Source organism: Pleurodeles waltl, chromosome 10 (genome assembly GCF_031143425.1).
Source record: "Pleurodeles waltl isolate 20211129_DDA chromosome 10, aPleWal1.hap1.20221129, whole genome shotgun sequence".
Lineage (NCBI taxonomy): Eukaryota > Metazoa > Chordata > Amphibia > Caudata > Salamandridae > Pleurodeles > Pleurodeles waltl.
In genome coordinates, this window is record NC_090449.1 from 917,674,879 (window position 1) to 917,701,965 (window position 27,087).

Sequence of the window (27,087 nt, forward strand, 5' to 3'; positions counted from 1 at the left end):
CCCCAAATATATAATCCATAGATAGCTATCTGAACTTCAGAAGACTACTGAAGAGGTGTCTCTTTCCTACATAACCAACATAACCAAACAATGGACTGAATATCCCTGTGTATGTAAACATTTATAATTTTATTATACCTGTATATCTAGATATCTGAGGTAACGATAACTGCCAAATTTCACTGGTTTTGTATGTGTGAAATGTGAGCCTAACTATAACATCCCTGTAACCTTTTGTATTTTCAGAGAATGTAAATACATATATATATCTATGTTTTTTTAAATTCTATTTCATAACCCGAACGTACCTGAAACCTTTGGTTTTGTTCAGTAAATATATATACATAGATATATTCACTTAAAAAACCAAAGGTTACAGGGACGTTATAGTTAGGCTCACATTTTAAACGTACGAAACTATAGAAAGTCACCAGTTATAGTTAGAGTTATCTCAAGTAGTTATGACTCGTGCCCTAAGGTAACTATAACTCGCGCCCCCGCTGTGCATAGTTTTTTTGTCAAAGCTTTTACTGCAAATATTATACAGATATTATGATATTATCAAAGATGTCATGAGTGCCATAATTTGTGGGGTAATTAGCAGTGCAAGGCGAGGGCGCGAGTTAAAATTACCTTATAGCGTGAGTTATAGTTACTTGAGGTATTTCAAACTATAACTGTTGATTTTCTATGATTCCGTACATTTAAAATGTGAGCATAACTATAACGTCCCTGTGACCTTTGGTTTTTTAAGTGAATTTCTATGTTTTTTAAAATATTATTTCCTATCCATAATGTCCCAGTAGCCTTTGTTTTTTTCAGTCAATATCTGTTTCTTTTTACGTATAGTAATTTTCACTGCTATATGTTAATCTAACCACCGCCACATGACCGTTAGCCTAACCCTCTATAAGTACCCAACCTTGCATCATGCACAGCCTTCGCCCATGCACAGTGAAGGTTGCCTGCAAGACCTCACCTGCAGCCAGACCCTGTGTCGCACCCCCCTAATCACCCAACACCAGGCTGTATACAGCCGTTTGGCGTGTGGTCAGAATAAACTGTAAACTTCGTACTTGTATAGCACACTTTTACCCTGTAAATTGGGCTTCTTGGTGCTCTACGCATACCGCTGTGGAACCCTTCCTGGCTTTCCCTGTGAAGTGCCCACTCCTGGGTACCCCCAAGGTGAAGCCAGGCATCCCAGCGCTGTTGGGGCGATTAAGCAAGCTATTGCCCAGAGTTACATAGTGGGACCCATGATTAGATTTGGCACCGAGGTGAGAAAATCAGGTCCGAGGAAATTGAGCCCAAGACCCGCTGAGGGGGGAATTGAACCTTGGTCCTGGCCAAACCTCTGCATCAGGGTCTGCCGCTCTAACCATTGAGCCACACTTATCCACTGGAATAGGTGTGAGAGGATATATCTGGGGGTGAGGGTGGCTGTGAGAGTGTCTGTCTAGGTGTGAGAGCGGTTACATCAGTGTTTTAGTGGGTGCGTCAGTGTTTACCCAGGTCTGTGAGTGGGTGTGTGAGGCAAACAGTGGGTCTGTGAGTGGGAGTGTGAGAGTCTCAGTGGGTCTGTGAGTGGGTGCGTAACTCTGTGAGTGGGTCTCTGAGTGGGTGCGTGAGGGTCTGGCAGGGCATGTGAGTTGCATGAGGCTCTGAGTGGGTCTGCGAGTTGGTGCATGAGTGTCTGAGTGGGTCTGTGAATGGGTACATAAATGTCTGAGTGGGTGTATGAGTAGGAGAAATTGATTGAAAGAGAGACAGAGAGAAAGAAATTGAGAGGAAGAGATAGAGAATTTTTAGGCTTTGTTGTATGATATACTTAGAATGTGATATTTCTGTACAACTTAAAAAAATTATCTGTAATTTAAAAAAATAATTTGTACTTAAAAAAATCAAAATTAGAGAAGCAAGTCTAGCTGGAGTTGAACCCTGTGTGCTCATTGTGAAGGTCTGTGATGTCACACTGAGCTATTGCCGGCTTTTTTTTAACAAAAACATTTTAGCCCTTTTTTGGGCTACCTGAGACCACTCCACTGTGGTCACTACATATTTATTTATTTGTTTCTTTTAAATATTGAAAATGTTCTTTATGGGCTACCTGGCACTGTGGGGGAAGCCTTAGGCTTCCCTCATGGTGCCATTGCTTCAGGAAGCGAGGAGCTGCTTTAGCAACAGCTCCCTGCTTGCTGAAGAATTTCATTTCTGGAAAGCTCTGATTTTTGACAGTGGGACCTGCTTGACAGCAGCTGACCTGACTGGCAATTTGTTTTGGAAAGTTTTGTGAAGATTCTTCAAGCGGAGCCAAAATATAGCCAAGTAAAAAATCACTTTTTTATAGCTACTATGTCCCAACTATAACTACCTAGTAGGTAATATATGTATACATGTTTATGTATATATATTAATAGAAATAGCGCGAATGAGTCAGCCCCAAACGCGGCAGGCTGTAACAGGGTCGCGAACCCTAAAAAACTACAACAAATCACTTCTTGAAAAAGAAGAAGTTACAGCCACTCGGGTCACTAAGAAAAGAAAATTTAATATGGCAGAATAGACAAAACAGAAAATAAACTCTAACGCGTTTCAGGAGACAAAGCTCCCTTGTTCACAGAGATATCACCCGGCCCATTTCCATCTCCATTTTACATACGACCAAAACATTAACATAAAAGATGGACCAAACTTCCTTTGTGCATTGATGGCTGCCATATTTGAATGTACCACTATTGCCATAAACTAACCACAATTAAACACTTTTAAACCTAACAGTCAGTCTTATTAACCAAATGCTCCATGTGAAAATATACATATTTATTACTTTAGTCCTCCTGTAGGAGGGAAAATAAAATACTCTCTCAAAAGCTTTACTCTCTCACCATCAGCCTACACCTCTATCTATCCTCTAACACCCCTCTCTGACTCATCCCAAACCCATTCTACTACTATGATCTCCAAAATAACCCTTCCTAGACTCTTACCCCTCCACCCCTCCTAGGTCACCCCAAACCTAATTTTACTACTATGATCTCCCTAATCCATTTTTACAGACTGTTCCCTTGTAGTCCTCTCCCTTACTCATCCCAAACCCCATCCTACTACTGTAAACTCCCAATTAACACTTCTGGATTCTTTCCTCTTATATCCCTCCATTATTCTATTCAATTCAACTAACAGACTTGAATGTCTTCTGCGCAAATTAACTCACACCTCCCTACACTAATACTATACTAATATTTCCCTATACTAATCCACCACTAATCCTTTGTGTTCCAAAGTAGCATGCTACTCACCGAAAGTGCTTTGACGCCTTGTCAGGGTTAGTAACCACTATATAAATACAATTACAATTACAATATTTCAAGACAGTGGCTGAAGGAGAATGTCCTGAAGAAGTAAATTACTGGAGACTGACTCAAAGCACATCCGATGCATTTAACATATCGTTTATTTAAAATTAAAGGTGTTGTCCTAATCTGGATATAAATAGTCACTGAAAAGCTAGTTAAGATAAATCATAAATTAACTAAGTTTAGTAATGTAGTACATTTTCTTTAGTAAATTCGGCTCCTCTGAAAAATGAGCAAAACAAGTTATTTTAGTTATTAATGATAAACTTGGCAAGAATGGTATAGAAACAGAATAAAGTTGTAGGAACGATATTTTATCTTCCAGACACAAGCACACTTTGGCGACTGCTTAGCAATTAACATGTTCAAATGCCCAGATGCAAAACACATATATATTAAACGTGTACCTAACAAGGAAGCCAGAGGGAGAATAAGAAGAAAAAGAAACGGCTAAACATAAAGAGGAGTGGGACAGACAAAGAGAGAAACAGCTAGTGCCAGTCACTGTGAAAGACATGAACAGTATGTGTCTATAGCAACACTAATATCACGCTGATTGTCAACAAACACTGGTTCATTTCTAGTAATTATAGGACACCTGCCAGTATTACAACACATACACTTGGCATTCTGTGAAAATCGTTTTTTTTTCTTACCTTGACATTTCTCCTTCAAGATCTATTCCAGGAGAACCAATGCATTCGGAACTGTTTGCTGGCACAGCTGAAAATGAACAGAAAATATATATTTATCTGAAATCCTTAACTTTAGACATGTTGTGAAAAAGATGAAAATTATGAAACAAGTAAATTAAACCTTGCATACATGTTATATTTTATAATCTCCAGTCCCACCCCAACTTTCCAGCCGTAACTGTCACGGAAAAAAACTTAAACACCAACCTCTGAGCAATAAGTTGAGTTTGAGAGTTAAGAAAAGGAAGCTTTGTGCAGTGAGATGAAAATGTCAGTGAGTGTTACCAGATTTACTCCAAGTATATTTGATTTGGATCTGAACGTTTCTAGGGTTAGATAATCTCAGTTGCTGTCTGTAGCACCCTCTTTTTCAGGTATATCTTTTTTTTATTGAGACTATGACGTTTAAAAATGTAACAGAATAGGTAAATAAGTAGAAGGAAATAACGGTTCTGTAGCTATGACAATTTCTATGAGAACGTATACATAGAGCTAATATAGTAACATACTTTCGAAGTCAAATGTATTACATTAATAACATTAGCATTGCTCATTGCAACTATTAATAACATTATTATGGTCGATTATATGTTTAATTTTGGGACACATGCTCTGATTTGATGTAGGATATATGGGATAAGTAGCTGAAAAGAGGAAGTCAAAATACATCTTTCACCTATTATTTTGAATTGAGATTGTAATAGCTATCTACTGTGTGGTTAAAAGAAATGCCATTCCACCAAGATTGGAAAGGTAACAGTAAAATCTTTCAAACATAAAGTTATTGTACCTAAGGCAAACAAGTCCATTAACTTATAAATATTTGTTTCAAAGAAGAAAATATTAGGGAAGGCAAAAAGGTCACGCTAACTGCATTATAATTTTAACTTTACACCAAACGAATTTCCACAATATAGTCATATATTTACTTATTAACTGAATCAAGAAAATTACAAGACCCACACGGTTGTAAAAGGATCAGAGAAGTGCTTTATTTTTGCTTGCGAGAAGAAATGTTTACTAATATAAAGAATTTGAGGAGCATTAGCTGCACTCAACACTGAACATTTGCTCTTGTAATTTACATGACAACGTTGCATGTTTTTTGGCTTGCATGCACGTTAATAATTCCCTGTCAATTACTGAGTGTTTTGATTCATCTCATTTGCATGACACAAATACAATTGTAAATCATTTTTCACAACAACTGAGCTCAGGATGGCACCTCTGCTAATTTTATTACCTCAACCCTCACCAGTGATCATAAACATCAATCAAAAGCTTTCAGGGATGGAGCAGCTATTGTGCTAGTGTCACAACTTAAGCCCCACCTGAAGCCAATAACTTTTTCGACCGGTTTCCTCTTCGGTGACTAGTTTTTAACAACTTTGAATAAAATTCACCCATCTCTAGAACAGATGGGACATCTTCTTTATTAGTTGGTGATTTTATTATTCAGGTTCTACTGATAGTTGTGGATGAAAACATACTCACCAACAATATGCCCTAAGTATTCAGCACCCATTTTCAAGAATTTACACATTTAGTTTGTTAACCCCTTCGCTGTCAGGCCTTTTCCCTCTCAGGTGCCAAGCCTTTTTTTTGCTATTTGAGGCAGTTCGCGCTTAGGTCCTCATAACATTTTGTCCACATAAGCCACCAATGCCAAATTTGTGTCCTTTTTTTCCAACATCATAGGGATTTTAGAGGTACCCAGACTTTGAGGGTTGCCCTGAAGGAGACCAAGAATTTAGCCAAAATACAGAGAAAATTTGTTTTTTAAAAGAAAAATGGAAAAAAGGGCTGCAAAAGAAGGCTTGTGTTTTTTTCCCCTGAAAATGGCATCAACAAAGGGTTTGAAGTGCTAAAATCACCATCTTCCCAGGTTTCAGGAACAGGCAGACTTGAACCAGAAAACCCAATATTTCAACACAATTTTTGGCATTTTACTGGGACATACCCCATTTTTACTATTTTTTGTGCTTTCAGCCTCCTTCCACTTAGTGACAGAAATGGGTGTGAAACCAATGCTGGATCCCAGAAAGCTAAACATTTCTAAAAAGTAGACAAAGTTCTGAATTCAGCAATTTGTGTAGATCCTACAAGTGTTCCCTACAGAAAATAACAACTGAAATAAAAAAATATTGAAATGGAGGTAAAAAAAACAGCCATTTTTCTCCACGTTTTACTCTGTAACTTTTTTCTGCGATATCAGATTTTTGAAAGCAATATACCGTTACGTCTACTGGACTCTTCTGGTTGTGAGGATATATAGGGCTTGTAGGTTGATCAAGAACCCTAGGTACCCAGAGCCAATAAATGAGCTGCACCTTGCAATGGGTTTTCATTCAATACCGGGTATACAGCAATTCATTTACTGAAATATAAAAAGTGAAAAATAGGTATTAAGAAAACCTTTGTATTTCCAAAATGGGCATAAGATAAGGTGATGAGAAGCAGTGGTTATTTGCACATCTCTGAATTCCGGGGTGCCCATACTAGCATGTGAATTACTGGGCATTTCTAAAATAGACATCTTTTTTACACACTGTCTTACAATTGGAAGGACAAAAAGTAGAGAAAGACAAGGGGCAATAACACTTGTTTTTCTAATCTGTGTGCCCCCAAGTCTCCTGATAAAAATGGTACTTCACTTGTGTGGGTTGGCCGATTGCTCGCAACAGGAAACACAACATAGACACATCACATTTTTACATTGAAATCTGACGTGTTTTTTGCAAAGTGCCTAGGTGTAGATTTTGGCCTCTAGTTCAGCCGGCACCTAGGGAAACCTACCAAACCTGCACATTTTTAAAAACTAAACACCTAGGGGAATCCAAGATGGTATGACTTGTGGGGCTTTGACCAGGTTGTGTTACCCAGAATCCTTTGCAAACTTCCCAATTTGGCCCAAAAACATTTTTTCCTCTAATTTCGGTGACAGAAAGTTCTGGAATCTGAGTGGAGCCACAAATGTTCTTCCACCCAGCATTCCTCCTAGTCTCCTGATAAAAATGGTACCTCACTCGTGTGGCTAGGTCTAGCGCCCGCAGCAGGAAATGCCCCAAAACACAACGTGGAAACATCACATTTTCCCAAAGAAAACAGAGCTGTTTTTTGCAAAGTGCCTAGCTGTGGATTTTGGCCTCTAGCTCAGTCGGCACCTAGGGAAACCTAGCAAACCTGTAATTTTTTTTAAAACTAGACCCCTAGGGGAATCCAAGATGAGGTGACCTGTGGGGCTCTGACCAAGTTCTGTTACCCAGAATCCTTTGCAAACCTCAAAATCTGGCCCAAAAAAAACTTTTTTCCTCTCAGTTCGGTGACAGAAAGTTCTGGAATCTGGAAGAAGCCACAAATGTCCTTCCACCCAGCGTTCCCTCAAGTCTCCCGATAAAAATGGTACCTCACTTGTGTGGTTAGGCCTAGTGCTCGCAAAAGGAAATGCCCAAAACACTATCTAGACACATCAAAACGTTTTTTTTTTGGGGGGGAGGCCACCTGTGTTTTTGGTCCTGGGCTCAGCAGCCATCTGGGGAAACCCACAAAACCCAGACATTTCTGAAAACTAGACACCCGAGGGAGTCCAGGTAGGTGTGACTTGTGTGGATTCCCTCATTGATTTCTTACCCAGAATCCTCAGCAAACTTCAAATTTAGTTAAAAAAATATTGGTTTTCCTACACTCCTGTGTGGGATCACCGCACCAGGACAAATTTCCTACCACCCAATGTTCCCCTCAGTCTCCTGGAAAACATGATACCTCACTTGTGTAGGTGGGCCAAGTGCCTGTGACAGGGAAAAGCCAAAAACATGTTGAAATTGAGGGGGAACCAAAGAGGGTCCACAAGGGCAGTTTGGAAAAAAACATTTTTAGGCTGACAAGTGCAGCAGAATTTTTATCGGTATAGATGAGACAATGTTGGGTGGTAGAAAGTTTGTGGATTCCTGCAGATTCCGGAAGGTTCTATCACAAAAATGTGGGAAAAATGTGTAATTTCCAGCAAAGTTGGAGGTTTGCAGGGCATTGTGGGTAAGAAAATGATGCGGGGTGCATGTGAAGCACATCACCCTGGAATCAACCAGATGTCTAGTTTTCAGCTGTGTCTGGTTCTTGTGGATTTTTCTACATGGCAGCGTCCCAAAGTCAAAATAGTGCAGCCCTTACCATTCCAAGTGGGACGAATTTTGAGAGTTACCAAGCTCTCATGGCCCAAATGTAAAACTAAAACCCAAAATAATCAAATGACTTACTGCTTGCTATGGGATCAGATGTTTTAGTGTGCGTGGGGAGAACTGAAAGACTGTTACCCCCTTCAGTTGGGGTGGGGGCATAACCAGGCACATACTGGTTGGTAGCCACCACCCCACTATATTTTTTTCTTTAATTCCATGCCATCTAGTAGACTTTCTGCCCCCCCCAGGGTGCGGGTCGGGGGTAATTGCCCCATCTGCCCACTGGTGGGCAGAACAACTTTGGCCCCATTTATTTGGGGTGGAAGTGTGGCAATACCCCCACCCTCTTATTTTGAAAAATAAAAAATCTTCCCAGGTCTCTGGTGGACTGTCTGCCCCCCTTGGGGGCAGATGGGCCTTCCATAAATAGGCCAACAGTAATGTGCCCCCATGGGGCGCGACCCTTGCCCAAGGGTCATCCCCACCAAACAAAACACACACATTCACACACACCAATCCCTGGTGTCTAGTGGTTTCTGCCCCCCCCCCCCCCCAGAGACAGATCGGCCTAATTATATTAGGCCGATCTGTCTCCAGGGGTGGCAGAAAAGGCCTAAAATATTTTGCCCCCGGGAGCCGCCCTTGCCCAAAGGGCCGCTCCCCTTATGCGTTAGTATAAAAAAAGAAATCCCTGGTGTCAAGTGGCCTAAAAATAATTTGGCCTCCGGGGAGCGAACCTTGCCTAAGGGATTGCTCCCAACAGATAAGACAAACAAAAAAAAATATCCCTGGTGTCTAGGGTTTTTTTGCCCCCCCGGGGGCAGATCTGCCTAATTATATTAGGCTGATCTGCCCCGAGGGGGGGGACAGAAATGGCCTAAAAATATTTTGCCCCCCCCCCTTGGTGAGTGGCCCTTGCCCAAGGGGCCGCTCCCCTTATGCGTAAGGATAATAAATAAAAAACTCCCTGGTGCCTAGGTGTTCCTTCCCCCCCCTGAGGGCAGATCGGCCTAATTATATTAGGCCAATCTGCCCCCGGGGGGGTAGACATGGCCTAAAAATAATTTGGCCCCACAAGGAGCGACCCTAGCCTAAGGGGTCACTCTCCCACATAAAACAAAAAAAAAATATCCCTGATGTCTAAGGGTTTTCTGCCCCCCTGGGGGGCAGATTGGCTTAATTATATTAGGCCACCTAGGGGCAGATCGGCCTAGTTATATTAGGCTGATCTGGCCCCAGGAGGGGCAGAAACGGCCTAAAAATATGTGGCCCCCCGGGGAGCAGGCCTTGCCCAAGGGGCCGCTCCCCTTAGTCGTAAGGGTAATAAAAAAAGAAACTCCCTGGTGCCTAGTCGTTCCTTCACCCCTGGGAGGAGATTGGCCTAATTATATTCGTCCGTTCTGCCCCGGGGGGGCAGAAATGGCCTAAAAATAATTTGGCCCCACAGGGAGTGGCCCTTGCCTAAGGGGTCACTCCCCATACAAAAATGAAAAAAAAAAAAAAATTGTCCCTGGTGTCTAGGGGTTTTCTGCCTCCTCTGTGGGCAGATCGGCCTAATTATATTAGGCCGATCTGCTCCCTTGGGGGCAGAAATGGCCTAAAAATGATTTGCCCCCCTGGAGAGTGGGCCTTGCCCAAGGGGCCGCTCCCCTTATGCATTAGTGTAATAAGAAAAACAATTCCCTGGTGTCTAGTGGTTTCTGCACCCCCTGGGGGCAGATCGACCTACTTATTTTCAGCCGATCTGCCTCCAGGGGGGGCAGAAATGCCCTAAAAACAATTTGCCACCCCAGGGAGCTGCCCTTGTCCAAGGAGCCGCTCCCCTTATACGTAAGTATAATATTAAAAAAAATCCCTGGTGTCTAGTGGTTTTGATCAGGCAGCAGAAATGCTTGCAGAGACATGAAAGGAAAAGAAAGGTCTTTCCTTTCCTTTCATGCCTCTGCTGGCCCCCTCCTCCCGAGCGGAAGAGAAATGCTGAGCATTTCTCTTCCGCATCACGCTGGAAGCATGCTTCCAGCGCGATGGAAGGTGACCTCTGATGAGGACGGCACGCTCTCGCGTGCTGACCTCAGCAGACATCACAGGAGGGGTAGGGGGGTCAGGGGTTGAAGGGGAAGTGATTCCCCTTCCAGCCCTGACCTGGGAGGGTGGGGGGGCGGCCCTCGGCGAGAGCACTAGCACTTCCCCCAAGGGCCGTTAATCGGACATAATGGTTACGTCCGTGGCGCCCGAGATGCGCAGCCATGGAAGTAACCATTACGTCCGTGGCCCTCAAGGGGTTAAAGTTAAAACACGGTCTTGCACTTTTGGCAAACTCTTGTATGGCATTGAAACATGTTTTTCCTTTGGCGAATTGTAGATCAACACCTTTCCTGGAAGGCATGCGTATCCTCCAAGCCATCAAAAAAGTCTGATAATGAATCTTTGGGAGAAAGCTGATGTAGAACTTAATCTGAAGAATCTTTCGCAAAACATATACATTTCTTTTGATGTAATGAAAACTGTATACCCTCCTCGACAACCTTTGTGTAAAATGACTTATTGTTCCGAAGAACTGAAGACTAGTGCTGGTAAGAAAGTTTGCCTTTCCGAGAATCACAACAATCTCTTAAATCAAGGGTAAGGGTGAACAGTTGACAACACAGTAGTGATTTAATTGTCACTGTTCTATGCAAAGTTTTTTTTTGGTCAACCTTCTTTTTGTCTTTCCCTTTTTTAAAACATCAATTGAGATGCACTGACGAGTTCAATAGCATCAGCAGCTCACAGTTTATTAAAAATGTTGCTCACTTCTTTTATTGTGTGTAAAAGTATTAAGTAAATTTTTCTTAAAATGTTGTTCTAATTATGTCAGAATGATGTGTGGTATGAATCATTTTAAATGCATGATTGTTTTTTTCCAAATATTATTGAGTTTGTCTATTATTGTAGCTAGATTTTCCATGATTTTTTTTTACTGTAGAAAATTGGGTTTTTGGTTGACATTACCCCTGGGGGCAGAGCTTGCCGGACCTGAAGATGGCTGCCATTTAGTTGTACTCGTTAAGCCGTTTATTAATACTTTGTGATCCCGGTGCCTAAACAGCACTGACCCTAGAGGTGGTAACCTGCAGCACTCATCGAAGCTAGGTGCATCCATATTTGGGAAGAGACAGATTTTTGGTGCCTCAGAGTGGGTGGGGATCGACCCACACATTGCATCTTGGCTGGGCCTCCGTGTTGAAGAGTAATGCGCCAGAGACTGCAGTGGTACCCGGCATGAGAGAGACTTCCCACAGCTATGTTTCACTCTGCTAAGATCGCAGGTGGGTCACTGAGTGCAGCCCACTGAGTGCTCAGAAACTGGGAAGGCGGGACCTGGCAGCTGGTGTGGGATGGAGCGCAGCTGCTGGAGAACCTGCAATGCACTGATTGAGGCCGCAGGCATGTGTCGGGGCCCCTGCCAGCAGATGGGTGGCCGAGAGGCAGGGGACCACCTGAGGAGAGTGGCTGCCATCATCCCATCAAGCCAAGGTCATAGCCAACCATGAATATAACATAGTTTTATTTTACGCTCATGGTGATATTCATTTGATACTATATATATACATTTAAGCAAGAATCTAAAACACCTGGGGAAAGCCACAAAAATACCACAAAGAAAAGAAAAGACATAAACAGATAATAAACCAATCACACACCTCCACTCACTCTAGTTAAAAACAGATAAGACAACAAGACCAATGTCTAGAAACCATAGATCCCCCTTCCCCGCCCCAAACTGTCCCGACTCCAAAGATCCCAATAAAATGCTTCCCATGTATTTTCAACAGTCTCACTGAAATGGAAATTCTAGTGCATACACAGAAACAAAATTTTTTTTAGTCACTTTGGCTTCTGTCCCTGGGGGTACTGTGACAGTCCTGCACTGGGTGAGTTGCTCCAGTTTGGGACTCTCTGGGTGGACCTGAGGGCCTGTCTACACTCTTGGTGGGGGCTCAGGTGTTGCCAGGAATGCAACAACGGACTTGAAACAAACTCATGCAAATGCCACATATGCTGGAGTGTGGTAAGAGGGTTCCTGCATCTGCACTAAGTTTTTCTGATAGGCTGAGGCCTTCTGCATTGCTGGGACCATAATGTTAATGTTGTTATCTTTCTAATGTCGCAAGTGCACACTGTCCTTCGTATATGGGCACCTGCTGCATTGGGAACTAGGGTGGGCAAAATCTGTCCTTGTGTGTGCACCACCTGGTTCTGTTCAAAGCCTGTTAAGGGGGGTAAGGGTGGGACTGGGCGGGCAGATGCATCACTGTGTAAGTTGTGGAGATTTACAGCGTGAGAGGGGGGTGGGTATCGTTTTCTGCAGCTGTATTTTTAAGTGCTGGCAGTGGCTGCAAGTTTCAAATTATTCCTGGCTATAAGTAGCAAAATGTTTGAAAATTATGGCTGATGGTGGATGAGACGAGACATGCAGCGTATGGATCTTCGAGTCACTCACTGCTACGGTTTATCACATGCAATGTTAGGAGAATGAATGACTGCAGAAAGATATGTAAAGTTTCCAGCAACATCCAGTCCCCCCTGAAGAGGCCCACATTGATGACAGCAGCTCTGCATGCCTGGATCAGGATGACCAACCTTGCCCATCAGGGACCTCTGGACAGTTGGTGAAACAGGCACAGTCCCATACCACCACAGAGCCTCCACCTCAGGAAACACCGGCACAGCACCCACCCACCCAGAGGGCCCTTCCCTCTGTCCCCAGGACACGTCAATCAGCAGTGTATCCACCACTACAGGGACCCAAGGCAACCCCACAAACACAGGATGATCAGGGACCTGGGGTCAGTGGAGGTGGGCACACGGTTCAGGGGACAGAGCCACAGACAACAGGGAAACTGGGATGACTGCTGTACAACAGGGGGAGGACAGGCCCAGGGAACCGGCTTTCCACAAGGCACTCACCAACATCCTGGGAGCACACCACCATTCCCAGGAGACTATGGGCCAGATACTGGCCAAGTTGCAGGAGACCCAGCGGCTGCAGGAGGGACAGTACCTGGGGATCAGGGAGGACCTGAGGGACATCCACACCACCCTCGTCACCATTGCAGGGGTGCTGGCAGACATGACCAACACCATGAAGGAGGCAGTGACACACCAACAGGCCCCTGACACTAGCCACACTGATGAACAGCCCTCCAATTCTGCTGACGCTATTGGACAGGAGGCCCGCCATAGGAACAACAGGCCACCAGCACCCCTCCCCCTTAAAAGGAGAACCACCATGCAAAAGGTCCCTGCAATCCAGCCAGAAGCCAGAGAACATTGCCAAGTCCCCCGCCAGGAAATATGACTCCCCTGAATGGTACCCTTGTGTCCCATTCTGTTACCCTGTCCACCTTGAACTGCCATTGCCCCACTCCCTATGCCCCCTTGGACAATGCACCTGTGATACCAATATACAGGACTCTATCCTGGACATTCCTCCATCATCAACCCATCCCATTGCAATACACCCTACACTTATTATCACATAAATAAACTCCCTTGGAACTAATACAAGTATGGAGTCTATCAACTGATTGAAATATGTATTAGTTTAACAAGCTGTAAACATTGCAATTCAAATTTTGTAGGAAGGTAGCCTCTTTCTAGCATTGTTACCCCCACTTTTGGCCTGTTTGTGAGTATATGTCAGTGTGTTTTTACTGTCTCACTGGGATCCTGCTAGCCAGGAACCAGTCTCATAGTGAAAACCCTATGTTGTCAGTATGTTTGATATGTGTCACTGGGATCCTGCTAGCCAGGACCCCAGTGCTCATACGTTTGTGGCCTGTATGTGTTCCCTGTGTGGTGCCTAACTGTATCACTGAGGCTCTGATAACCAGAACCTCAGTGTTTATGCTCTCTCTGCTTTTAAAATTGTCACTGCAGGCTAGTGACTAATTTTACCAATTCTGATTGGCACACTTGAGCACCCTTGTAATTCCCTAGTACATGGTACCTAGGTACCCAGGGTATTGGGGTTCCAGGAGATCCCTATGGGCTGCAGCATTTCTTTTGCCACCCATAGGAAGCTCAGACAATTCTTACACAGGACTGCCACTGCAGCCTGAGTGAAATAACATCCACGTTATTTCATAGCCATTTTACACTGCACTTAAGTAACTTATAAGTCACCTATATGTCTAACCTTCACTTGGTGAAGGTTAGGTGCAAAGTTACTTAGTGTGAGGGCACCCTGGCACTAGCCAAGGTGCCCCCACATTGTTCAGGGCAATTTCCCCGGACTTTGTGAGTGCGAGGACAACATTACGCCCGTGTACTACATATAGGTCAATACCTATATGTAGCGTCACCATAGTAACTCCGAACATGGCCATGTAACACTTCTAGGATCATGGAATTGTCTCCCCAATACCATTCTGGTACTGGGGGGACAATTCCATGCATCCCCGGGTCTCCAGCATAGAGCCCGGGTACTGCCAAACTAACTTTCCGGGGTTTTCTCTGCAGCTACCGCTGCTGCCAACCCTCAGACAGGTTTCTGCCCCCCTGGGGCCTGGACAGCCCAGTCCCAGGAAGGCAGAACAAGGGATTTCCTCTGAGAGAGGGTGTTACACCCTATGCTTTTTAAAATAGGTGTGAAGGGACTGGGAGGAGTAGCACCTCCTGGCCTCTGGAAATGCTTCAAAGGGCACAGATGGTGCCCTCCTTGCATAAGCCGGTCTACACAGGCTCAGGGATCCCCCCAGCCCTGCTCTGATGCGAAACTGGACAAAGGAAAGGAGGGTGACCACTCCCCTGACCAGCACCTCCCAGTGGAGGTGCCCAGAGCTCCTCCAGTGTGTCCCAGACCTCTGCCATCTTGGATGCAGAGGTGTGAGGGCACAGTGGACAGCTCTGAATGGCCAGTGCCGGCAGGTGATGTCAGAGACCCCTCCTGATAGGTCCTTACCTTTTGTTGTAGCCAATCCTCCTCTGAGGGCTATTTAGGGTCTCTCCCGTGGGTATCTCACCAGATAACGAATGCAAGAGCTCACCAGAGTTCCTCTGCACTTCCCTCTTCGACTTCTGACAAGGATCGACTGCTGACTGCTCCAGGACGCCTGCAAAACTGCAACAAAGTAGCAAGAACATTACCAGCAACATTGTAGCACCTCATCCTGCCGGCTATCTCGACTGTTTCCTGGTTGTGCATGCTCTGAGGGCTGTCTGTCTCCACCCTGCACTGGAAGCCAAGAAGAAATCTCCAGTGATTTGATGGAATCTTCCCCCTGCCAACACAGGCACCAAACTTCTGCATCACTTGTCCTCTGGGTCCCCTCTCATCCTGACGAGCATGGTCCCTGGAACACAGGAGCTGGGTCCAAGTGTCCCCGACAGTCCAGTGGCCCTTCTGTCTAAATTTGGTGGAGGCAAGTCCTTGCCTCCCCACGCCATACAGTAATCCTGTGTACTGCATGAACTGCAGCTGCTCGGGCTTCTGTGCACTTCTGCAAGACTTCCTTTGTGCACAGCCTAGCCCAGGTCCACAGCACTCTGTCCTGCATTGCCCAACTCGCTGAGTTGAACTCTAACTTTGCGGAACCCCCTTTTGTTGTGCTGAGTCGACCGTTGTGCTCAGATCTTCTGAACGCCTGTTCAGGTGCTTCTGCGGGTGCTGCCTGCTTCTGCGTGGGCTCTCAATGTTGCTGAGCGCCCCCTCTGTCTCCTCCTCCAAAGGGCGACCTCCTGGTCCTTCCTGGACCCTGACAGTACCCAAAACCCTCAGCCCCGGCTCTTGCAGCTAGCAAGGCTTTGTTTGTGGTCTTTCTGCGTGGAAACAACTTTGCATCCTCCAGCACGCCGTGGGGCATGCTATGACCAAAGGAGAAGTTCCTGGCACCTTCCGTTGTTGCAGAATCTTTGGCTTCTTTCACCCGGAGGCAGTCCTTTTGCACCTTCATCCGGGGTTCAGTGGGCTCCTTCCCCCCCGGACACTCGTGTGACTCTTGGACTTGGTCCACTTCCTTTGCAGGTCCTCAGTCCAGGAATCTATCTTCAGTGCTTTGCAGTCAGTTGTTGTCCTTGCAGAATCCCATATCTTGACTTTACTGTCTTTCTGGGGTAGTAGGGTAACTTTACTCCTACTTTTCAGGGTCTTGGGTGGGGTATCTTGGACACCCTTAGTGTTTTCTTACACTCCCAGCAACCCTCTACACACTACACTAGGTCTGGGGTCCATTTGTGGTTTGCATTCCACTTTTGGAGTATATGGTTTGTGTTTCCCCTCGGCCTATTTTTCCCTATTAGCATTCTATTGTATTCTACAGTGTTTGCACTACTTTTCTAACTGTTTACTTACCTGATTTGGTTTGTGTGTGTATATTTTGTGTATATTACTTACCTCCTAATGGAGTATTTCCTCTGAGATATTTTGGCATATGGTCACTAAAATAAAGTACCTTTATTTTTAGTAACTCTGAGTATTGTGTTTTCTTATGAAATAGTACTAAGTGATATAAGTGGTATAGTAGGAGCTTTGCATGTCTCCTAGTGCAGCCAAAGCTGCTCCGCAATAGCTATCTCTATCAGCCTAAGCTGCTAGCACAACTTTAATCTACTAATAAGGGATAACTGGACCTGGCACAAGGTGTAAGTACCACAAGGTACCCACTGTAAACCAAGCCAGCCTCCTACACATGTGCCTTGTTGTAATGTTCCTCTGCCCTTGTCCTGGCATTCCTCACTTGGGTCAGTAGCCATGAGAGGTTGGAGTAACCAGAGTCACCTGTAAATATCGAGGGATACCTGTTAGCCAGACACTCACCCTTAGGGCCAAACCTGCACCCATTTACCAACATAAACTGGGTGGGGACCATGGGCTCACCTATTAGCCACACCCTGTGCCTCTGGAGTTGAGACATCACATATGGAATGCTGCTATTCCTCAAAATAAAGACATCATGCACAGACCCAGGATACTTTGCATTGACATGGGAGATGTACTGGTCCTCCAGGCACACTATCTGCACATTCAGAGAGTGAAAGCTCTTTCGATTTCTGAACACCTGTTCATTTCTCCGGGGGAGGACAAAGGCAATATGTGTACCATCAATAGCACCAATGATGTTGGGTTTATGTCCCATTGCATAGAAGTCAGCCTTCGCTGTGGCCAAATCCTCCACCTGGGGGAATACGATGTAGCTGTGCATGTGTTTCATCTGGGCAGACAACACTTTGGTCAGCACGTTTGAGAACATAGGCTGTGACATCCCTGCTGCCATGGCCTCTATCGCTTGGAAGGACCCACTTGCCAGGAAATGGAGCACTAACAGGACCTGCACAAGAGTAGGGATACCAGTGGGGTGGCGGATAGCTGAGATCAGGTCTGGCTCCAATTGTGCACACAGCTCATGGATTGTGGCAGTATCAAGTCTGTAGGTTAGGATAATGTGTCTGTCCTCCATTGTCGCCAGGTCCACCAGGGGTCTGTACACAGGGGAATGTCTCCATCTCCAATTCATCCTCACCGGTTGAACTCTAGGGCAAAAAACAGTGAGCAGATGGTCATATTAAAAGATATCCTCTGATTAATATGACTTGCATTTTTTTACAGAAACAGTATGTGAACGTGTAGGTCCGTTGATGTGCCTATGTCTGCTGTGACACAGTTAGGTGCCATGGCCTGTTCCCCCCTGAAATGGCGGCCGCCTGACCTGTGAGGAGGGACAAGTGGAAATTAGGTACTTCCGCTGACGTTGTGCGCCTTTGCTGGAGGTGGTCGACGACCGCCGTGCAACACATCATTGGTTATCATTGGGGCCTAAGGGTTCCAGGAGCCAACCGTGAAGTACGCCGGCAGTGACGGTATGGACCGCCCCGGACGTGACTGCCATTTTCTATCTGTTCACTCACTTGCTACCTGACCTTCAACAGGAGAGGACCTACACTGCAAGTGCTGCTGTGACCTGTGTCTGGAAGCGACCATGGCACAAGTGTCTGGGGAATGGGCCACTGCCTTCACTTCAGAGGAGTTGGAGAGACTAGTGGATAGGGTCCTACCCCAGAACCCTTTACTTTATGGTCCTCCAGACAAACAAGTGAGTACACTGTGTGCACGATGCATGGGGCATGAATGTATGGTGCTGTGTGTGTAAGCCTTGTGTGTGGGGGCTGAGGGGTCCTGGCCAGAGTGCTGCATGTTTGGTGGGCAATGTCTGTGCGTAAGGGGATGGGAGGGATATGGTGGGCCATGAGTGTAACAGTCCAGACGGTATGACTAATACCTTTTCTTATGTATCTTTTTCTGCAGGTCAGCGCCCATCAGAAAAAGGGTATTTGGCATGCCATCGACCAAGGTGATGCAGACCCTGGGGGTCTTTGACAGGCGGAGCACCCACTGTCACAAACAGTGGGAGGACCTGCACTGCTGGGCAAGGAAGACAGCGGAGCCCCAGCTGGGGTTGGCCTCCCAACCAGGAAGGGGTGCCCGTCGTACCCGGACACTCCTGATGTTCCGCATCCTGGCAGTGGCCTATCCGGAGTTGGATAGGAGCTTGAAGTCATCACAGCAGCCACAAGGGGGTGAGTACAGATTCAGAATAATGAAGTTGCGCGCATTGAGGTGTTACCTGGGTGGGGGATGCGGGTGTGTGGGTGACCCTAGGCCAGGACGAACATGGCTGGGTAAGTTCCATGATGGGCAGGCTCAGATGCACTCCAACCCCAATAATGTGAGTGGGCATCTACTACTGGGTAGGGTCCTGTGGGTTTCAGGTGTGCTGCTAATGGCGTTAGGCATTGTACCGCATGGCCTGGTGACTAGCGTTGTAACTGGTACTGCATGGCCTAGTGCATAGGGCTGTTCCCTGTGAGTTGGGTACGCCAACGGTGGTGGTGTTGCTGGCATTGACCAAGTGTATCCTCTGTCTCTTCTCCCCCTTTTTGTTTTGTCACCCTGTCCTTGTGTGCATTAGCATCATCTAGCAGAAGAGCAGAGGCACCTGTGATGGAGGGAGCTGCATCCCAGATGGGCCTGGAGGCCGAATCCACCGACGGTGAGGGCACCAGTGGGACGGAGGGCAAGGGGAGCACCACGGCGGAGACAGTAGGGGACAGTTCTGACAGCGACACCTCCTCCGATGGAAGCTCCTTTGGGTGGTGGACACCTCTGTTCCCGCCCCAACAACAGGTACAGCCGCCACCCCCCCCTACCAGCACTGCCCTCCCAGCAGCCCCTCAGCATGTTTCCTGTGCCCGCTCACCCAGGAGGGTGGGCATCTCCTTCACCCCAGGCACTTCAGCCCCTGCCCCAGTCAGCCCTGCTACCCTCAGTGAGGAAGCAATTGACCTCCTGAGATCCCTCTCTGTTGGGCAGTCAACCACACTGAATGCCATCCAGGGTCTTGCAGGGCATTTGCAACAAACAAATGCATTCCTGAAGGGCATTCACTCTGGCATGGCAGCCTAAGAGAAATCATTCCAGGCTCTGGCCAACTCACTGATGGCAGCCATTGTCCCTGTCTCTAGCCTCCCACCTCCAACTTCCTCTACCCAGTCCCATTTTCCTCAACCCCAGCCTAACCTAAGCACACCTTCAGACCAGCATGCACCCAAATCAACACACAGAAGGGGCTCAGGAAACACAAGCACCACACTTCATCCCACAGACACTCACACAAACACAATCCAGATGCAGACAAACCAACATCTACTGCCTCCACGGTGTCCCCCTCCTCCTTGTTGTCTATCTCCCTCCTAGTAGCATCTCCACTCACACCTGAATGCACTACATCCTCATCCACTAACTCCATCACTAGCATGCCTATCACTACACGCCGCTCACTGGCAGTCACCACCCCCACATCCATGCACACGTCCCCTGTGTCCTCTCCCATTGTGTCTGTGCCCCCCTCCCAAAGTACACAAACGCAAGCACTCAGACTACCAACAGCCATCCACCTCACAACAGTATCCGGCCCATGCACCTGCACCCAAACACAGCAGACAAACACCTCCTACGATCACTCCCTCTTCCTCCACTCCCAAGCCTTCACCCTCTTCCAGCACCAGTGTCCCTAGAAGGCTTTTCCCCTCCATCTTCGACCTATTCCCTACCCCTCCCCCCCGTCCTTCACTTCGGGCCAGGGTGGGCAGAACCCAGGCCAGCACCTCAGCCACCCAGTCCACAGCCACTGTAGTTTCTGCAGCTACTGCATGAGTGAGAGGCTCCAAGGAGGCACCCATCAATACTGCTAGTGTGCCTGCACTACCTGCCAAGGGCAAGAAGGGGGCGCCAGCTAGCAAGGGCAGGAAGAGAACACCAGCCGGCAAGGAGGCACCACCAGCTAGCAAGGGCAAGGAGGCACCACCAGCTAGCAAGGGCAAGGAGGCACCACCAGCTAGCAAGGGCAAGGTGGCACCACCAGCTGGCAGAAGCAAGGAGGCACCACCAGCTGCCAAGGGCAGGAAGGGAAAAACAGCTGCCAAGGTCAATGTAAAAGGAACAGACGCCGCAGGCTGGATGGATCTGGTGGCTCTGGTTGGAGCAACATCTGGGCAAACAACACTAGTCATAGCACTTCAGATGTCCCAAGGCTGCAGGGGAAGGGCTGGAGCCTCCCCCCACCACTGACAGCACCGCCACCAGCAATGCCACCTGCACCAGTGGAAGAAGGCATCCACTTATCCTCTCTTTGCCAGGATGAAGCACACTGGGCACAAGGCCCCCTCTAGAACCAGTGGAAGAAGGCATCCACTCACCCCCTCCTTGCCAGGATGAAGCACACTAGGCACAAGGCCCCCTCCAGACCCAGTGGAAGAAGGCATCCACCCACCCCCTCCTTGCCAGGATGAAGCATACTGGGCAGGAAGCCCCCTCCAGAACCAGTGGAAGAAGGCATCCACTTGAGGGACTGTGGCCTTGCACTCCCCAGGACCAAGCAGTGGGCAAACCACCCACTAGAGAGACTGTGGCCTTGCACTCCCCGGGACCAGGCAGTAGGCAAACCACCCACTTGAGAGACTGTGGCTTTGCACTCCCCAGGACCAAGCAGTGGGCAAGCCACCCACTTGAGAGACTGTGGCTTTGCACTCCCCAGGACTAAGCAGTGGGCAAACCACCCACTAGAGAGACTGTGCTTTGCACTCCCCAGGACCAAGCAGTGGGAAAACCGCCCACTAGAGAGACTGTGGCTTTAAACTCCCCAGGACCAGGCACTGGGCAAACCACCCACTTGAGAGACTGTGGCTTTGCACTCCCCAGGACATTGCAGAGGGAAGGTAGCCCCCTCCAGGAGCAGTGGTGTTGTACCATCTTCCGACTGGGGTGCCCCCCATTCCCCTTCCCCCTGAGGTGCCTGTGTATCTTCGACCTGATGCCCCAGCAGAATTCTCTCCGTACTGAAGCAGGAGACAAGTGTGGCCATTGCCTATGTGTTATGGCCCTGTGGGACACGGATATTTGGACTGTGCATTGTCCCTCCATTTGTATATATTGTAGATACTGTTTTGTGGTTTACGGACGTATTTATCTAATTTTTAATTATTACACTGGCTTTAATCACATCCTTTTGTCCTTGCGTTATTCCTGAGGGTTACGGGTGGATATGTAATCTTGTTGCATCTGTTTGTGTGTATGATGTTGGGGGTGTTACGTGTTGCCTGTGTGTGTCACTCTCTTTTTTCTACCCCCTCCCTTGTGTGCTAGGTGCGGTACTCACTGTGGTCGTCTTTGCCGCCGTTCGGGTTACTGGTGTAGGAGGAGGCAGACCAGCATGGGAAATATGTGCAACTCAGGCTCCATGGCGTCGTGGTTCTTGCTTGAGTGTCGAGAGATGAGTTGTTTCCCTTCTGTGCACTGTTTCTGCCGTGCTTTTGATGGCATTGGTATCGCCCCAGAAAAGGTGGCAGATTAGCCTCTCATAATACAGTGGGCAGTACATTGTCTTCCACCTGCCTGTTGGCCGCTACTGCCACGGTGGTTGTTGCTACCGCCGTGGTGGTCGGTGTGTTAAAGTGGCTGTCTGTGTTGGCGGTTTCCACCGTGGTCAAAATAAAAATAAAAATACCGCCGGCCTGTTGGCGGTATTACCACCGCTTTGTCACCAACCGCCAGGGTTGTAATGAGGGCCATAGACTCTTGTACCTTAACAATATCAACGGGGTATACTACATGCCTGTTCATCTGTACAGATATGCACTGCATGATAGTGTGGGCTGCCCGTGCTGCAGTGAGGGGGAGGCAGGATTTGCTCATCTTGCATGGTTTTGTCCAAGAGTGCAGGAGTTCTGTCTGGCTGTGTTCAGGGAGATAGAGGCTACCAATGGTGAGACACTGAAGCCTACCCATTTGCTGGTGATGCTGGGTTATGACAGGGATATCCGGGGGTCCGTTAGGAAATTGGTGGCCATCTGCTTGTTGCTCTCAAGGAGCCAGGTGGCAATCCTCTGGGTCCTCAGCCCGCTCTGAACCTTGAGGGGTTAGCCTATTGTAATGCGAAGTTGGACAACAGCAGTGAAATGCTCTCGCCTAAAAGCCATGCTAGAGATATTTTGGACTGTATCAGGCTCACCTGACTAGCCTTGAGGTAGAGGAGCCAACAAAGGAGACTGTTGATGGTGTGGTAGATAAATGACGGACTCAGTATGCCTCTCTCCCCGAATGATGTTATTGGTGTATTGCTGTGCAGCCATATATGTGCATTTTGTCTCTCTGAACCTGATGTCAGAGGTTCTGACTGTAAAACCAGGCTTCTGAAGGTACCCAAGGGGACCGGGTTGTTGTAAATCAGTATGTACTAATTTAATATGAAAATGTGTCTGCTACCGGTAGTCCAGTCACAGTTTTCTTTTCTTGCAGTCCATACAGCCTGCATCATTGTACTCGTAGCCATGTCAATGTCTCTATCCCATATTAAGCAGCATGCTTCATGTAAACTTAAAATAAAGGTTATTTTAGTTAACAAAACATCATTATCTCTGTCAGTGGGAACCATAAAAAGTAATTGAATTAACCTGTATTTACCCTCTGGTAGTTTGACACAAAAGCAGTCAGGCTTCATTCAGAGGCATTGTGTAAGGTATTTATGCAGCAAACAAGCAGCAATAAAGTGGAAACACAATACAAGAAAAATCCCATACAGATTTAAAACAATAACGTTTTTTTAAAATAATTAATGTGAGACCAAAATGACAAAAATTCAACCAGTAGAACCAAAGATAAGAATTTTTAATGTTTTATTAAAAAACGAGTGCATAAAAAGTCAAAGCACCAACCGCAGGCATCCAGTAACGCAAGGCCGGGCAAAGTCCAAAGATATGGCCAACCACAAAGGAACGCTGTTTGGATACACAACGTAGATTGGGCCTGGTCTCAGCTTACCTTCTGACTTAAAATCTTTTTTTAACTAAAATATCTGATGAGGTAAAGTTCAGTGAGTCAAGGGGGCAGAGGTATCCGACAAGGAGTCGCTGCACAAAGGTGTAAAGATTTCTAAGTTTGGACTTCGTCACTTTATTACAAGTGAAAATCTCCAGAGGGATGAAACTGATGAGGGCTTGTTGGACATGCCCTTTTTGCAGGGTCATCCCAAAACATTTTGCTTCCTTCCTCCTACTTTTTCTGACCTGTTTTTTTTTGGGCTTTAGGACTCTGGGCTTTTTGCCTCTGCTAACCAGTGCTAAAGTGCCTATGCTCTCTGTCTAAATTGTATTGGTGATTGGTTTAGCCATGATTGGCATATCTGATTTACTAGTAAGTCCTTAGTATAGTGCACCATGTGTGCCCAAGCCATGTAAATCTAAAGCTACCAGTGGGCCTGCCGCACTGATTGTACCATCCAAATGAATAGCTCTGTAAACATGTCTCAGACCTGCCATTGCAGTGTCTTTGTGTGCAGTTTTGCACTGCCAATTCAACCTGGCAACGGGCCCAAAGCTTCTTTTGTAATACATGTAAGTCACCCTTAAAGTAGGTAGCTCCATGGGTAGGGTGCAGTGTATTTAAAAGGTAGTACATGTATTGGTATGTTTTACGTGTCATGATAGTGAATTACTGCCAAATTTGTTTTTCACTATTGTAATTCCTAGCTCTACTATACGTTAACATGGGGATTGCCTTTAAATATCTTTTAACTGTAATTTCCCATTGGGAGCAGATAGATATTTGGAGTTTGGGGTCTCTGAACTGACAATTTAAAAATACAGCTTTTGGTTTAAGTTGGTTTTTAGATTGTAAATTTGAAAATGGCACTTTTAGAAAGTAAACATTTTCTTGCTTAACCATTCTGTGCCTCTGCTTGGCTGCTGAATAAATGTCTGTGTCAGACTGACAGTTGGGCTGTTTGTGAATTCATTCTAGACAGTGACACAAAGGGAGCTGAGGTGTGTCCTGAATATCCTGATGAGTCTTCCTGGGCTAGAGTGGGTCTGATGAGCTGACACCTCTCACAATACAGTCACCAACCCAATGGCATATGTCTGGGGCAGGGCAAGGAAGAGGCTTGTGTACTACAAAGACGTTCCTTTGAAGTTGCCCTACTTCTAAGGCAGACATGAATATATGTAATAGACTGTTGACCCTACAACTTTAGATTACTTCTGAATCAAGAGGAACCTCTGCCAAGGAGAAGAGCTTGATGCTTGAGAAGGTCCTGCCACTCTGCCTGTTGCTTTGCTGTGCTAACCTGCTGCTGCTGCTGCTTCTGCCTCAAGAGGGAAAAGACTGGACTTGAGAACTTTCTCCAAGGGCTTGGACTGAGCTTGCCTCCTGTTAAGAAGTCTCAGGGACACCAAAAACTTCACCTGCAAGCATCTGGGTACTCCTGCTAAGTACCCTGACTTGCAAAGTGATGCAAAGGGATGCCAGTCCAGTTCCTGGGTCCTTAGAAGTGAGTTCTGGTGAGAAAACAAGAAGATCCAGGCACCTTGACTCTGGACGACTCCAGAGCCGGTGCCGCTGCACGACCCATCACTGCTGTCTGCAATTCAAAACCATGGTACCCGCTGGAGTGCGACAACCCCAACCAACCCCCAGGCCCTGATGACGCTGCATCCTCGCTAAAGTTCCACAACTCTATGAGTCCTGAAGTGCTGTGCCACTGACATCCCTGACACATGACTCCTGCAGCCCTTTGGCATGACCGCAACCCCGTGAGGTTGCCAATCGAGTTTTGATCTGCTGGATTCATCAACTTTGCCACATCATCAGGAACCGATGCCTCACACCGGCGCCACATCACCTTCCCTGCTCTGCAGTGAGGAACCAACACCTCCCTATAGGAGGCTGGCCTAGCTTATAGTGGGTACCTTGTTGTACTTACACTTTGTGCCAGGTCCAGTTGTCCCTTATTAGTAGATTAGTAGTGTTCTAGCAGCTTAGGCTGATAGAGGTAGCTATAGCAGAGCAGTTTAGGCTGAACTAGGAGACATGCAAAGCTCCTACTATATCATATAGCACTATATCATAAGAAACACAATACTCAGAGTTACTAAAAATAAAGTTACTTTATTTTAGTGACAATATGCCAAAAGTATCTCAGAGAATATACTCCCTTAGGAGGTAAGTAAAATACACCAAATATACACACAAACCAAAATCAGGTAAGTAAACAGTTAGAAAGGTAGTGCAAACACCGTAGAACACAATAGAATGCAATAGGACACAATAGGCCTAGGGAACAAACCATATACTCCAAAAGCGGAATGCAAACCATGAATGGACCCCAGGCCTCGTGTAGTGTGTAGAGGGTTCCTGGGAGTGTAAGAAAACACTAAGGGTGTCCAAGATACCCCACCCCAAGACCCTGAAAAGTAGGAGTAAAGTTACCCTACTACCCCAGAAAGTCAGTAAAGTTGAGATAGGGGATTCTGCAAAGACAACAACTGACTGCAAAGTACTGAAGATGGATTCCTGGACCTGAGGACTTGTAAAGGAAGGGGACCAAGTCTAAGAGTCACGCAAGTGTCCAGGGGGGGCAGGAGCCCACTAAACCCCAGATGAAGGTGCAAAAGGGCTGCCTGTGGGGGGGAAGAACCCAAAGATTCTGCAACAATGGAAGGTGCCAGGAACTTCTCCTTTGGTCAGAAGATGTCCCACGGCGGGCTGGAGGATGCAGGGTTGTTTTCATGCAGAAAGACCACAAAGCAACCTTGCTAGCTGCAAGAGTCACGGTTGAAGATTTTGGGTGCTGCCAGGGCCCAGGAAGGACCAGGAGGTCGCCCCTTGGAGGAGGAGACAGAGGGGGCGCTCAGCAACAGAGAGAGCCCACAGAGAAGCAAGCAGCACCCGCAGAAGCACTTGAACAGGCGTTCAAGAAATCTGAGCACAGTGGTCATCTCAGCACAACAAAAGAGGGTCCCACGAAGTCGGTGGTCAACTCAGTGAGTTGAGCAATGCAGGACGGAGTGCTGGGGACCTGGGCTAGGTTGTGCATGAAGGAATCCTTGCAAGAGTGCACAGAAGCCCTAGCAGCTGCAGATGACGCAGTACACAGGTTTACTGTCTGACGTGGGGAGGCAAGGACTTACCTCCACCAAATTTGGACAGAAGGACCACAGGACTGTCGGGGTCACTTGGATCAAGCTCCTGTGTTCCAGGGACCACGCTCGTCAAGATGAGAGTGGACCCAGAGGACCAGTGGTGCAGAATTTGGTGCCTGTGTTGGAAGGGGGAAGATTCCGTCGACCAACAGGAGTTTTCTTCTTGGCTTCCAGTGCAGGGTGAAGGCAGACAGCTCTCAGAGCATGCACCACCAGGAAACAGTCGAGAAAGCTGGCAGGATTAGGCACTACAATGTTGCTGGTAGTCTTCTTGCTACTTTGTTGCGGTTTTGCAGGGGTCCTGGAGCAGTCAGCGGTCGATCCTTGGCAGAAGTCAAAGGGAGA

The 27,087-nt window shown here is 46.8% G+C and overlaps 2 protein-coding genes across 2 annotated transcripts in view; both read right to left on the reverse strand.

Moving 5' to 3' along the window:
- The window catches only part of LOC138262462 (ATP-dependent translocase ABCB1-like), a 571,226-nt gene extending 566,363 nt beyond the window's left edge, over positions 1–4,863 (reverse strand). The window contains exons 1-2 of the mRNA XM_069212358.1: positions 4,845–4,863; positions 4,016–4,082 (exon numbers count right to left, since the gene is read on the reverse strand). Coding sequence (XP_069068459.1) covers positions 4,016–4,082; positions 4,845–4,863 — 86 coding nt within the window. The remainder of the gene's footprint in view (positions 1–4,015; positions 4,083–4,844) is intronic.
- Positions 4,864–17,728: 12,865 nt separating this feature from the next.
- LOC138262463 (uncharacterized) overlaps positions 17,729–27,087 on the reverse strand; it is a 66,782-nt gene continuing 57,423 nt past the window's right edge. The window contains exon 5 of the mRNA XM_069212359.1: positions 17,729–17,742. Coding sequence (XP_069068460.1) covers positions 17,729–17,742 — 14 coding nt within the window. The remainder of the gene's footprint in view (positions 17,743–27,087) is intronic.